The sequence below is a fragment of the Oncorhynchus mykiss genome, chromosome 19 (genome assembly GCF_057628025.1).
Source record: "Oncorhynchus mykiss isolate SJ-2025 chromosome 19, ASM5762802v1, whole genome shotgun sequence".
NCBI lineage: Eukaryota > Metazoa > Chordata > Actinopteri > Salmoniformes > Salmonidae > Oncorhynchus > Oncorhynchus mykiss.
In genome coordinates, this window is record NC_143040.1 from 30,689,911 (window position 1) to 30,703,517 (window position 13,607).

Here is a 13,607-nt window from a genome sequence, read left to right on the forward strand (position 1 = left end):
CCAGGTTAGCAGGCAATATTAACCAGGTGAAATTGTGTCAGTTCTCTTGCGTTCCATGCACACAGAGTCAGGGTATATGCAAAAGTTTGGGCCGCCTGGCCAGTTGCAAACTAATTTAACATTTAACATAACATTGAAGGTTGTGCAATGTAACGGGAATATTTAGACTTATGGATGCCACCCGTTAGATAAAACACGGAACGGTTTCGTATTTCACTGAAAGAAAAAACGTCTTGTTTTCGAGATGATAGTTTCTGGATTCGACCATATTAATGACCTATGGCTTGTATTTCTGTGTGTTATTATGTTATAATTAAGGTTATGATTTGATAGAGCAGTCTGACTAAGCGGTGGTAGGCAGCAGCAGGCTCGTACGCATTCATTCAAACAGCACTTTTGTGCGTTTTGCCAGCAGCTCTTCACAATGCTTCAAGCATTGAGCTGTTTATGACTTCAAGCCTATCAACACCCGAGATTAGGCTGGTGTAACCGATGTGAAATGGCTAGCTAGTTAAGCGGGGTGTGCGCTAATAGCGTTTCAATCGTCACTCGCTCAGAGACTTGGAGTAGTTGTTCCCCTTGCTCTGCATGGGTAACGCTGCTTCGAGGGTAGCTGTTGTTGATGTGTTCCTGGTTCGAGCCCAGGTAGGAGCGAGGAGAGGGACGGAAGCTATACTGTTACACTGGCAATAGTAAAGTGCCTATAAGAACATCCAATAGTCAAAGGTATATGAAATACAAATTGTATAGAGAGAAATATTCCTATAATAACTACAACCTAAAACTTCTTATCTGGGAATATTGAAGACTCATGTTAAAAGCAACCACCAGCTTTCATATGTTCTCATGTTCTGAGCAAGGAACTTAAACGTTAGATTTCTTACATGGCACATATTGCACTTTTACTTTCTTCTCCAACACTTTGTTTTTGCATTATTTAAATCAAATTGAACATGTTTCATTATTTATTTGAGGCTAAAATAATTTTATTGATGTATTATATTAAGTTAAAATAAGTGTTCATTCAGTATTGTTGTAATTGTCATTATTACAAATATATTTTTTTAATCGGCATCTGCTTTTTTTGGTCCTCCAATAATCGGTCGACCTCTCATTTTTTTATACATTTGTAAACATTCCTAAAAAAAAAACTTTTTGCGCATATATTATGTATAGATTGAGAAAAAACAACAATTTTATCAATTTTAGAATAAGGCTGTAACATAACAAAAACGTTAGCTAACAGTACACTTTAACTTGACATTAGGTTTATGCTGGTTACTACGCGGTACATTTTTTTTAAAAAAACAGCCGCGTTCGACACAATTACCTAAACATACTGATCAGCTCCAATAGATAGCCCAGCGCTATATGGCAAACCAATTCAAACTCATCTCTCGGCATGTCCAGCCCACTCATTATCTCAGCCAATCATGGCTAGCGGGAAGGTTGCTCCTCTTTGTCTGTGAATAAACCAACTAGGCTCCTAATTTAACAATTTTATTCGTATTTACACATGGCATACAAGTTTGATATTAGGCACATGAAATTTCACATGTTCGAGAAGGCATTTCTGCCAAAAAACACATTTTGATTAAAACATTTTTTTAAACATTCAAACAGCCCTCCTGTTAAGTCGTGACTTGCAACATACGCCTAGTTTCCTGAATCGGGTTACAAAGGTGGAAAAAGTCAAGGGGTCTGAATACTTTCCGAATGACAATGCCCCCATTGTTAGAGCACTTAATCCAGTCTCTTGTCAGTATATTGATACACTTTGGTGAATTTCAAATGTTTTCTTGATTCCTCCTTTCCTTGATTCCTCAACCTCCTTCTCAAAATGCATCTGAGGAGAAGATCCTTGGTTCCTCCACTAGGACCTTCTGCAATGTGTTGTGAGGAGGACGCAAGAGAACATAACGAATTTAGGGTAGACTTTTGAGATTATGTTTAGATATTTTATCAAGGTTGAAGATAAATGATTAAACACTTCTACCCAGAAACTTAACCATTAGGGATTAGAGGTTATGTAGCATGAACAAGGTGTAATTAAAAATAATAAACACAGCTCCAACTAGGTTGGAGAGGGGAAGAGAGCAATGCATGTGTGTGCCTTACGAAAACAAAGAGGGTCCTTAACCTATGTTTGAACCGACCCAGCTATAACTCTGGAGAGATAAGATAGGGAGAGCCCCTCCAGGTTTTCCGTATCTGGGGGGGACTGGAACTGTCAGCTAAGTGGTAATAAACTGTGGTGAGACTTCAGTAGAAAAAGAGAGAACCCAAATGTTAGTGTATGTATGTGCGTAGGTTAGAATGGTATATAAACTAATGTACATGGTATTTTGAGCAGAGCTCTTGGAAATAAACGCTACTGATTAATTTTGAGACTGATCTTTGTCGATTTTATGCAAATAAGAACCTTACAAATTCTTAGAAACGGACAAAAGTGTTTTTCTTTGTTACAATTGAATTGGTTAATGAACATATAGGAATTAAATTCCTCTACTAGATGAACACCCTGCTTTTGTCCCCCTGACTTCTCTGGCCTTTCTTCCCCCCAGGATTCTGGTAGATCTTAGAGGTCTGGTACCAGAAGTGTCCCGACCCTGTTTGCAAGAGCTTCCAGTACACGCTGGTTAACACTAAAATAGTATTGACTTTGATTAAATAGAATAGATAGTATATACTAATAATAGTTTTGACACAAGTCATCTTATAACCACAATCGAGAGCCTGTGTTTTAGGTGAATGGTATACCAGTATGTCATTAATTGAAATAACTTTGGAACCCATTATCACAGGACATTTGCGTCAGCTACAATGGTGAGTTCTGCACCTGTTCCCCTCACTGCTACAAAAGTCTGATTCACCTCAGTCACACTTGTTGCCATTTTAATAGAAAATTACATCTCCAGTACCTGACTCTGTTGGGTACCTGACTTCCTCTGGCTACATGAATTGGTAACTCAAAAAAGAATCCCACAGTAACATAAAACATGTAGAAGGTAATAAGTTGTGTGTTTGTTTATTTGGCGGCAGGATGAGGAGGACCAGGCGTATCTGATGGACGATGTGGGGAACATTGAGCTCAGCTAGACACCCCCAGTGGAGAAGTACCAGGTGGGCTCAGCAGCAACACTTCCCCAGGGAGAAGGATGCGATCCTTGGGGAGATGAGCTAGATGACCAGGCCTACCTGGAGGCCCTGGAGGATGTCGAGAGAAGATCAGGCGATTTGGCAGAGGATGATGTCCCAGATGAGCTTCTGCTCCAAACCATGACTGAGTTTCAGTCCCTCAAAGATTTGTGCTTGTCAGGCCACTAAGTGCTAAGTGCATTTTCCTTCAGTTATGTTCATGGAGACAAAAGGTGAGCAGGCTTTTGCTCCAGCTCAGACGGAACCCACCCCATTCAACTACTATGTCTACAGTATATTAACTCAATTACCTTGACTAACCGGTGCCCCAACACATTTACTCTGTACCGATTCCCCCTGTATATAGCCTTGCTTCTTATTTTACTGCTGCTGTTTAATTACTTGTTACTTTTAATTTCTATTTTTTACTTAAAGCATTGTTAGTTAAGGGCTTGTAAGTAAGCGTTTCACTGTAAGGTCTACACTTGTTGTATTTGGCGCATGTGACAAATAAGATTTGATTTGATCCGATTCAAGGGCTTGATGCTTAGTTGAATTAAGCCTGCCAGCCTGTGAATCTCCAGGAGCAGCATGGAAGAATGGATTTCACATGACTGTATCTGTTGGTCACAGATACCTTAAGGTTGTCAGTATCTGGTGTAACCACCATTTGCCTCGCATTAGAGGGCGGTTATACTTGTCCAACAGTTCATTTCTAATTTGAAATACAGTAATTCAGTACAATCCTCAATTACTGGCTGTTAATGCACTTTATAAACAGAGTTTTTTCCCAATGACCTAGGCCTATTCAATGCAAGGTGTGTTATAGCAGGGTTCTCCAACAGGTCGATTGTAAGCTACCAGTTGCTCGCAGCCCACCTGTGAGTAGCTCGCCAAACAATTCTGAAAGTACATGCAATTTTCACGTGTTCCTCGCAAACTGTCAAACAAATCTCACAAGTATCAGACACCACAAGCTCCCAGCTACTATCTAGTCGATGCAACATTGACAGTATCCCACCCCTGGTCAGCCACTACTGGCTTAAAAACCCAAACCTAACAATATCTGCCAAATTAATTTCCAGGAATATTGCTAGTCTGTCAGTGTCGTGCGTTTGTCTGTAGCCAGATATAACTGTCTTGTGGGTTGACAAATACTTTCCCCCAACCCTTCTCAATTAACAGTAGTATATAATTTGTATCAATTACAGTGCCTTGCGAAAGTATTCGGCCCCCTTGAACTTTGCGACCTTTTGCCACATTTCAGGCTTCAAACATAAAGATGTAAAACTGTATTTTTTTGTGAAGAATCAACAACAAGTGGGACAGTATCATGAAGTGGAACGACATTTCTTGGATATTTCAAACTTTTTTAACCTGTTGATCCTATTTGAGACGCAGACGTCTCAACTAGGCACCTGGAAATGCAAATGCGCTACGCTAAATGCTAAATGTACTCGTTAAAACTCAAACGTTCATTAAAACACACATGCAGGGTATTGAATTAAAGCTACACTCGTTGTGAATCTAGCCAACAAGTCAGATTTTTTAAATGCTTTTCGGCGAAAGCATGAGAAGCTATTATCTGATAGCATGCAACACCCCAATATACCTAAAGGGGACGTAAACAAAAGAATTAGCGTAGCCGGCGCTACACAAAACGCAGAAATAAAATATAAAACATTCATTACCTTTGATGATATTCTTTGTTGGCACTCCTATATGTTCCATAAACATCACAATTGGGTATTTTTCCCGATTAAATCCGTCCATGTATGCCCAAAATATCCATTTGTATAGCCTGTCTGGTTCAGGAAAAAAGCTCTCTTCCAACACGCAACATCATTTTTTAAAATTATATAAGTTGCCTATATTCTTTGACAAAACACTTCAACCTACTTTTGTAACCCAACTTTAGGTATTTGTAAACGTTAATAAGCGATCAAATTGATCACTGGGCGATCTGTATTCAATAGCAGCTACTCAAGAAAACAATGTCCCTTTTTCTCTCTTCCAAAATCAATTGCTGTAGGCTGGATGGAATGAAGGATCTATTTGTCATGACACAAAGGATTTTTGTCAATGAAAATTACGTTTTTGGCTACATCGTGTGGAAGCTGTAGGAATTGCAACCTCCGCCCTATTTAATTTGGTGCCCCTTAAACAATACATGCAAGTGGCGCATGGATATTTTTTTCAGTTTTCAGTGACCAGTTTTTCTTGCGCTTTTCGATGAAACACACGCTCTGTTATAGTCACAGCCGTGATTTAACCAGTTTTAGAAACTTCAGAGTGTTTTCTATCCACACATACTCATCATATGCATATACTATATTCCTGGCATGAGTAGCAGGACGCTGAAATGTTGCGTGATTTTTAACAGAATGTTCAAAAAACGAGGGGGTAGACAAATCAAAAACTGAAAAATTGGGCGTGCAAAATTATTCAGCCCCTTTACTTTCAGTGCAGCAAACTCTCTCCAGAAGTTCAGTGAGGATCTCTGAATGATCCAATGTTGACCTAAATGACTAATGATAAATACAATCCACCTGTGTGTAATCAAGTCTCCGTATAAATGCACCTGCACTGTGATAGTCTCAGAGGTCCGTTAAAAGCGCAGAGAGCATCATGAAGAACAAGGAACACACCAGGCAGGTCCGAGATACTGTTGTGAAGTTTAAAGCCGGATTTGGATACAAAAAGATTTCCCAAGCTTTAAACATCCCAAGGAGCACTGTGCAAGCGATAATATTGAAATGGAAGGAGTATCAGACCACTGCAAATCTACCAAGACCTGGCCGTCCCTCTAAACTTTCAGCTCATACAAGGAGAAGACTGATCAGAGATGCAGCCAAGAGACCCATGATCACTCTGGATGAACTGCAGAGATCTACAGCTGAGGTGGGAGACTCTGTCCATAGGACAACAATCAGTCGTATATTGCACAAATCTGGCCTTTATGGAAGAGTGGCAAGAAGAAAGCCATTTCTTAAAAATATCCATAAAAAGTGTTGTTTAAAGTTTGCCACAAGCCACCTGGGAGACACACCAAACATGTGGAAGAAGGTGCTCTGGTCAGATGAAACCAAAATTGAACTTTTTGGCAACAATGCAAAACGTTATGTTTGGCGTAAAAGCAACACAGCTCATCACCCTGAACACACCATCCCCACTGTCAAACATGGTGGTGGCAGCATCATGGTTTGGGCCTGCTTTTCTTCAGCAGGGACAGGGAAGATGGTTAAAATTGATGGGAAGATGGATGGAGCCAAATACAGGACCATTCTGGAAGAAAACCTGATGGAGTCTGCAAAAGACCTGAGACTGGGACGGAGATTTGTCTTCCAACAAGACAATGATCCAAAACATAAAGCAAAATCTACAATGGAATGGTTCAAAAATAAACATATCCAGGTGTTAGAATGGCCAAGTCAAAGTCCAGACCTGAATCCAATCGAGAATCTGTGGAAAGAACTGAAAACTTCTGTTCACAAATGCTCTCCATCCAACCTCACTGAGCTCGAGCTGTTTTGCAAGGAGGAATGGGAAAAAATGTCAGTCTCTCGATGTGCAAAACTGATAGAGACATACCCCAAGCGACTTACAGCTGTAATCGCAGCAAAAGGTGGCGCTACAAAGTATTAACTTAAGGGGGCTGAATAATTTTGCACGCCCAATTTTTCCGTTTTTGATTTGTTAAAGTTTGAAATATCCAATAAATGTCGTTCCACTTCATGATTGTGTCCCACTTGTTGATTCTTCACAAAAAAATACAGTTTTATCTCTTTGTTTGAAGCCTGAAATGTGGCAAAAGGTCGCAAAGTTCAAGGGGGCCGAATACTTTCGCAAGGCACTGTATTTGTTATTTGCAAACTTTGCCATGAAATGAGCAGCAGCAGTACAGAACCGTCGCTAGACCGACACATCCTCACGCTTTAGATGCACAATTAAAGGGTAAATATTTGTTTTCTTCCAGATTTAAGCATTGACATAGAACATACAATTTTGTTGTTTCTCTATGAACAATTGTAATTGAGAATGAAAACAAAAAATCTATAAAAATAATTTAAAATAAAGTAGCTCTCATGGTAGAAAAGGAGGGAGACCCCTGCGATACAGCGTGGCGCACTATAACATACTTTAAGGTAATTTACGGTTAAGCTGGAAATCTCCACAAATGTCTGTGAATATGCTGTTAAAAAGAGCATTATCGGCTGTGTAGGGTGTTGCACAATAATGCACCTTGCATTGAATGCCAGCCCTACTAGTTGTTCTGATAGCGTATAATTGTATATAGCTTGGTAGGATGTTTCTGATAACTGGACATTGATAAACTACCAACTCCTTAACTGTTTTCTGGTACTTGTTTGTTCTGGATTATTTTGTGAGTGATTTTATAATAAACATATGACTGCAAACCATTTATCTGCAAATGGAGTCATCAAGCATGTGTCCACAGGCATGGAAGGAAGCGAAAGTAATTCCACTGCCTAAAAATAGTAGAGCACCCTTTGCTGGCTCTTACAACCGTGCAATCAGTTTGCTGCCTGTTCTAAGTAAACTGATGGAGAGATTTGTGTTTGACCAAATACATTTGACATTTAATCATTTAGCAGACGCTCTTATCCAGAAAGACTTACAGTAGTGAGTGGATATTTCATTTAATTTGTACTGTTTCCCCGTGGAAATCGAACCCACTTTTTCAGAGAACAAGTTAACTTCTGAATTTCAGAAATAGGGCACTCAACTTGTACTGCACTTACTCAAATGAAAGATTGGTTAAAATAAATGAATAAGATAGTTGGAGCTGTATAGTTAGATTTCAGTTCAGCCTTTCTTATTGATCATAAATTGTTATTGAAGAAACTCACTTGCTATGACTTTATATCACCTGCGATCACATGGTTGGAGAGTTGTTTATCCAATAGAACCCAGTGTTCAAGGCAGTTGCCTTGGGCCGTTACGCTTCTCTATTTTTACAAATGATTTGCCACAGGTCTTAAACGAAGCTAAAATTACTATGTATGCGGATGATTCCACACTTAACATGTCAGCACCCAAAGCCAGTGAGCTCACTGACATTAAAGAGTATCAGAATGGGTGGTCTTAAATACATAAAACTAAAGCATTTTATTTGGTTCAGAACCTAAGACCTAAACCTCAACTGAAGTTGCTCAGTGGTGACACCCTTTTATGCACAAGTTGAGGAAGCGAACTCCTAGGTATTATAACATCGGATGTCAATTATCATGGTCAAGTCATATTGACAAAGTTGTGAAGATGGGGAAGGGGTGTGTCTGTTATAAAAATAAGTTAGGAGTTTAATACAAAAATCTAACTGTACTAGTTGTTAAGGCTCTGGTCTTGTCCCACCTTGATTACTGTGTGTCCGGTAATATGGTCAAGTGCGGCAAAGACAGACCTAGCAAAGCTGCAGCTGGCTCAACACAGAGCAGCACATATAGAACTAACACGCCAGTCCATCCTGGTCGAGGGTTCATGAGAAGTATTACTGCAATGAAAACTCCAGATTGTCTTCATAATCATATAACATCCATGTTTATCCCACAAGACATGCCACCAGGGGTCTCTTCACAGTCCCCAAGTCCAAAACGAAATCACGGCAACGCATAGTATTATACAGAGCCATGATCGCATGGAACTCCAAACACTCAAGCAAACAGTAAAATTACCTTTAGGAGCTGGATTAGACATCGTGAGGTAACAACATTGTGTTGTATTTCTTGTGTGACTGTCCTTGTCGATCAGTGTTACTGGCATGTATTTTTTGTGGACCCCAAGAAAAGTAGCAGATGCTTCTACAAAAGCTAATGGGAATCTAAATAAAACCATGCATCTTATAAAGTTTAACATTTTTGTGATGACTTAAATCAGTTACCGTATTGCGTACATCACAAAGAATGTCCGTATACAAAAAAAAAAAAGAAGATGAATCAGAGAGAGCAGGGACAGTGTTTATTTGGTACAGTCAAGTAAATGAAAAAAGGTATGGTTTCTACTCCTGTACAAAACACATCGAAACCGAACACGGTTAAGTCGATTTAAAGAGAGGTCAAGTTCCTAGTATTGGCCATCTGTGACCGTGTCTCGATAACGTGATCCAAGCAGAAACCCAGTACAGAACAATGTTAACAAACAGGTCAATGTGTATCATGAACACTTAATTCATTGTTAAATAACCTGAATTCGCAAAAGGAACCTTGCTAGATTGCAAAGGAGACAAATGTCTATAATGTGGTTCCTTATATAGAGGTAAATGGTTGGTTAGGCCTAACACAAATCACTATTTTTGTCCACAAAAGCAAGCTTGCAAGGGGCCAGTGAGCCATGGCTTGGTACTGGTCTAAACCAGCTTAACCTGATCATTCTCCAGGGTATCCTTCATTAGGCATCAAATGGGAGCAAACATCTTCAAATGGATGGTGAGTGTGCAGTTCAATTGGACAAAGGTCAGTTTTACCACCTCCATTTGAAAACATTGGATGTGTAAGCATGGGCTAGCTAGAGACCTTGCATCATTTCTTACACCCAATTATTCCTTTTATGTGAACGAGTGCACATTTTGGAAAGAGAATCGGAATTGGGCAGCTGGCTACTGATTGTTGACTTCGGAATTACGACCCAGGTTCCATTTGGCCGACAGGACTAAGTGCTGTGGATAGGACAGGTACCAGCGTGTGCATTTTGGCACATTGAGGCCACTGAGTTTTAAGGACACTTACGGAATAAATGTTTCTGTGTAAGAGCAGAAACATCGGTGGCACTTTGCATGTACAATACCAGAACGAAAACACACAACCTAGTTTTTTTTATCCCTGCTGTGTGGGAGGCTTGTTTCCTTTGCCAGGCTTTTGTACCATTAGCGGGTCAGAAAATCACAACACCTTTCTGAATGGACGTCTTCCTACTTGTCGTGTGTGTAAAATAGATCTGGAACTGTTCAGAAAGGTTCAGACTAGGCCTTCTGACAGTACAACATTGGTATGCAGAGAAAGGGAATGCAGAGAAAAAGAAAACATGGCACTTGTCCTGTATCAACCATGACCCATTGATGTCCTCATGATTTTTTCCCCCTTATACAGACACACTACTTACAGTAACATTCAATGATATTAAATATCAAATTAAATTAAGAGACAAACATTAAATAGACTGCTATAAATAGCTATTGTATTTCTCAAGTTGAACAAGGGTGATACTGAAACATCTGCATGGGTGTGGTATTAACATAAAATAATAATCTAAAGTTTGTCAGAATTTAGAGATGATTAGTAAAAATTAGTTAATTGAAACTGACAATTGAGTGATTACCGACCGTGAGATGGCCGAGAAACTCCAAACAGACGACTCGATAGGCACTTGAAATGGATGACAGGAATGGTTGACACAGAGTGTCACATGGACAGTAAGGCATGAATCTCTCCCTCTTTCACTACGGCCTAGATATAAACAAATGTAGATAAACAACCCGGTCTAGGCCTCTAACATAACCGTCTCCCTCCCTCTCCATCGCAAGGGGACCAAAGACACTGTCACAGTAGACAAGGGAGGGCACAACCGTCATCAATCATCACATCCGAGGAGCATTACATTCAAGTGGAGCGGGCTATGGTTTCCAGATGATAGTCACCCTCTGCTTCCCTTTCCCCTCAACCGGGGGTTCACATCTTGATCTTCGCATAGAGCAGGTCAATCTGCTCTTGGAAGTGACTGCGGAGGTCGGTCCTCTTGGCCTTGAGCGTGGGCGTCAGGAGGCCGTTCTGGACAGAGAACATCTCCGTGTGAAGCGAGATATCTCTCACCTGCACGGGACAGAGAGTATGTTCATTATTCCGCTTATTATGTAAGCCGTGTCCCATTGAGATGCAAATGTCGTTGTTTTTTATCCAAGAGTACTCTGGGCTAGAGACAGCATTATAATCATGCACATTTTGGCACCAACATCGCTTGTGAGTGTTATCTTGTCTAAATGGTGCCTAAGGAGAGTGTGGAGATTTAGGAAGGTTGCCTTACCTGCTCAAAAGACTTCAGCCCCCCTTCTTTCCCCAGCCTCAGAATGTCCTCCAGAATGGCATTTTTCAACTCCTGGAAAGACAGGCAATTTAGACAATTCATCTTAATGGCTGTACTTAAAAGGGATCGTTCACTCAAACTATCTTGAAGTATTTTGTTCATTAGTCTATTGTTAATACAATCTCCCCCCCAAAAAATGTGCATGTCAGCAGTCCCATTTTCTTGGACACTTTCAGTACAAACAAAAACTGTGATGAGTGTTTGAGATGAGATTGGCCTTGTTCCGATATCCACGCTAGCATGTCCAATACATTGCTTTATTCTAAGGCTTTACACTCCAAATGAAATTGTATTTGTCACATGCGCCAAATACAACAGGTTTACCGTGAAACGTTTACTTACAAGCCCTTAACAATGCAGTTCAAGAAATAGAGTTAAGAAAATATTTACTACATAACCTCTTGAAACTCTAGGGGCAGTATTTCATTTTGGGATGAAAAACGTTCCCGTTTTAAACAAGATATGTCACATAATTGTCAGCTTTGGAAAGAAAACTGATGTTTCCAAATCTGCAAAGATATTATCTGTGAGTGCCACAGAACTGATGCTACAGGCGAAACCAAGATGAAATTTCAAACAGGAAGTACCCCAGATTTTGGAGGCGCTGTGTTCCAATGTCTCCTTATATGGCTGTGAATGCGCAAGGAATGAGGCTACACTTTGTCGTTTCCCCAAGGTGTTTGCAGCATTGTGACGTATTTGTAGGCACATCATTGGAAAATTGACCATAAGAGACTACATTTACCAGGTGTCCGCCTGGTGTCCTCCGTCGAAACTATCTCCAGGTGCCTGCATGTTTCCATTTTGAAGAGAGGAGAAACTAAACTGCCACGAGTGACTTATCATCGAATAGATATGTGAAAAACACCTTGAGGATTGATTCTAAACAACGTTTGCCATGTTTCTGTCGATATTATGGAGTTAATTTGGAAAAAAAGTTTGCGTTTTAATGACTGAATTTTCGGGGGTTTTTCTCAGCCAAACGTGATGAACAAAACGGAGCGATTTCTCCTACACAAATAATATTTTTGGAAAAACTGAACATTTGCTAACTAACTGAGAGTCTCCTCATTGAAAACATCCAAAGTTATTCTAAGGTACATGATTTTATTTGAATGCTTTTCTTGTTTTTGTGAAAATGTTGCCTGCTGAATGCTAGGCTTAATGCTATGCTAGCTATCAATACTCTTACACAAATGCTTGTTTTGCTATGGTTGAAAAGCATATTTTGAAAATCTGAGATGACAGTGTTGTTAACAAAAGGCTAAGCTTGAGAGCCAATATATTTATTTCATTTGCGATTTTCATGAATAGTTAACGTTGCGTTATGCTAATGAGCTTGAGGCTATACTTAAGATCCCGGATACGGGATTGCTCGTCGCTAGAGGATAAACTAAAGAAATAAAATTAAACCAAAATAACGAGGCTATATACAGGGGTTACCGGTACCGAGTCAATGTGCAAGGATATGTACATGTAGGTTGGGGTAAAGTGACTATGCATAGATAAAACAGCAAGTAGCAGCGGTGTAAAAGGGGGGGGGGGGGGTCGTCAATGTAAATGGTCCAGGTGGCCATTTGATGAATTGTTTAGCAGTCTTATAGCTTGGGGGTAGAAGCTGTTAAGGAGCCTCTTGGACCTAGACTCCGGTCTAGGCACTCCGGTATCGCTTGCCGTGAGGTAGCAGAGAGAACAGTATGACTTAGGTGATTGGAGTCTGACAATGTTTTGGGCCTTCCTCTGACACCGCCTAGTATATAGGTCCTGGATTTTTTTTATTTCTTTATCCGTTATTTTACCAGGTAAGTTGACTGAGAACACGTTCTCATTTGCAGCAACGACCTGGGGAATAGTTACAGGGGAGAGGGGGAATAATGAGCCAATTGTAAAATGGGGATTATTAGGTGACCGTGATGGTTTGAGGGCCAGATTGGGAATTTAACCAGGACACCGGGGTTAACACCCCTACTCTTACGATAAGTCCCATGGGATCTTTAATGACCTCAGAGTCAGGACACCCGTTTAATGTCCCATCCAAAAGACGGCACCCAACACAGGGCATTGGGATATTTTTTTAGACCAGAGGAAAGAGTGCCTCCTACTGGCCCTCCAACACCACTTCCAGCAGCATCTGGTCTCCCATCCAAGGGACTGACCAGGACCAACCCTGCTTAGCTTCAGAAGCAAGCCAGCAGTGGTATGCAGGGTGGTATGCTGCTGGATGGCAGGAAGCTTGGGCCCCAGTGATGTACTGGGCCGTATGCATGCACTACACTCTGTTGCGCCTTACGGTCAGATGCCAAACATTTGCCATACCAGGCAGTGATGCAATCGGTCAGGGTTCTCGATGGTGCAGCTGTAGAACGTTGAGGATC

General features: G+C 40.6%; 1 protein-coding gene across 9 annotated transcripts in view; it reads right to left on the reverse strand.

The window, feature by feature from the left end:
• Positions 1-9,092: 9,092 nt before the first annotated feature.
• The window catches only part of LOC110497495 (long-chain-fatty-acid--CoA ligase 1), a 64,288-nt gene continuing 59,773 nt past the window's right edge, over positions 9,093-13,607 (reverse strand). For all 9 annotated transcript variants that reach the window (XM_021573626.3, XM_090210775.1, XM_036954462.2 and 6 more), the window contains 2 exons: positions 11,173-11,244; positions 9,093-10,961 (listed from right to left, as the gene is read on the reverse strand). In XM_021573626.3, coding sequence (XP_021429301.1) covers positions 10,821-10,961; positions 11,173-11,244 — 213 coding nt within the window. In that variant the 3' untranslated portion in view covers positions 9,093-10,820. The remainder of the gene's footprint in view (positions 10,962-11,172; positions 11,245-13,607) is intronic.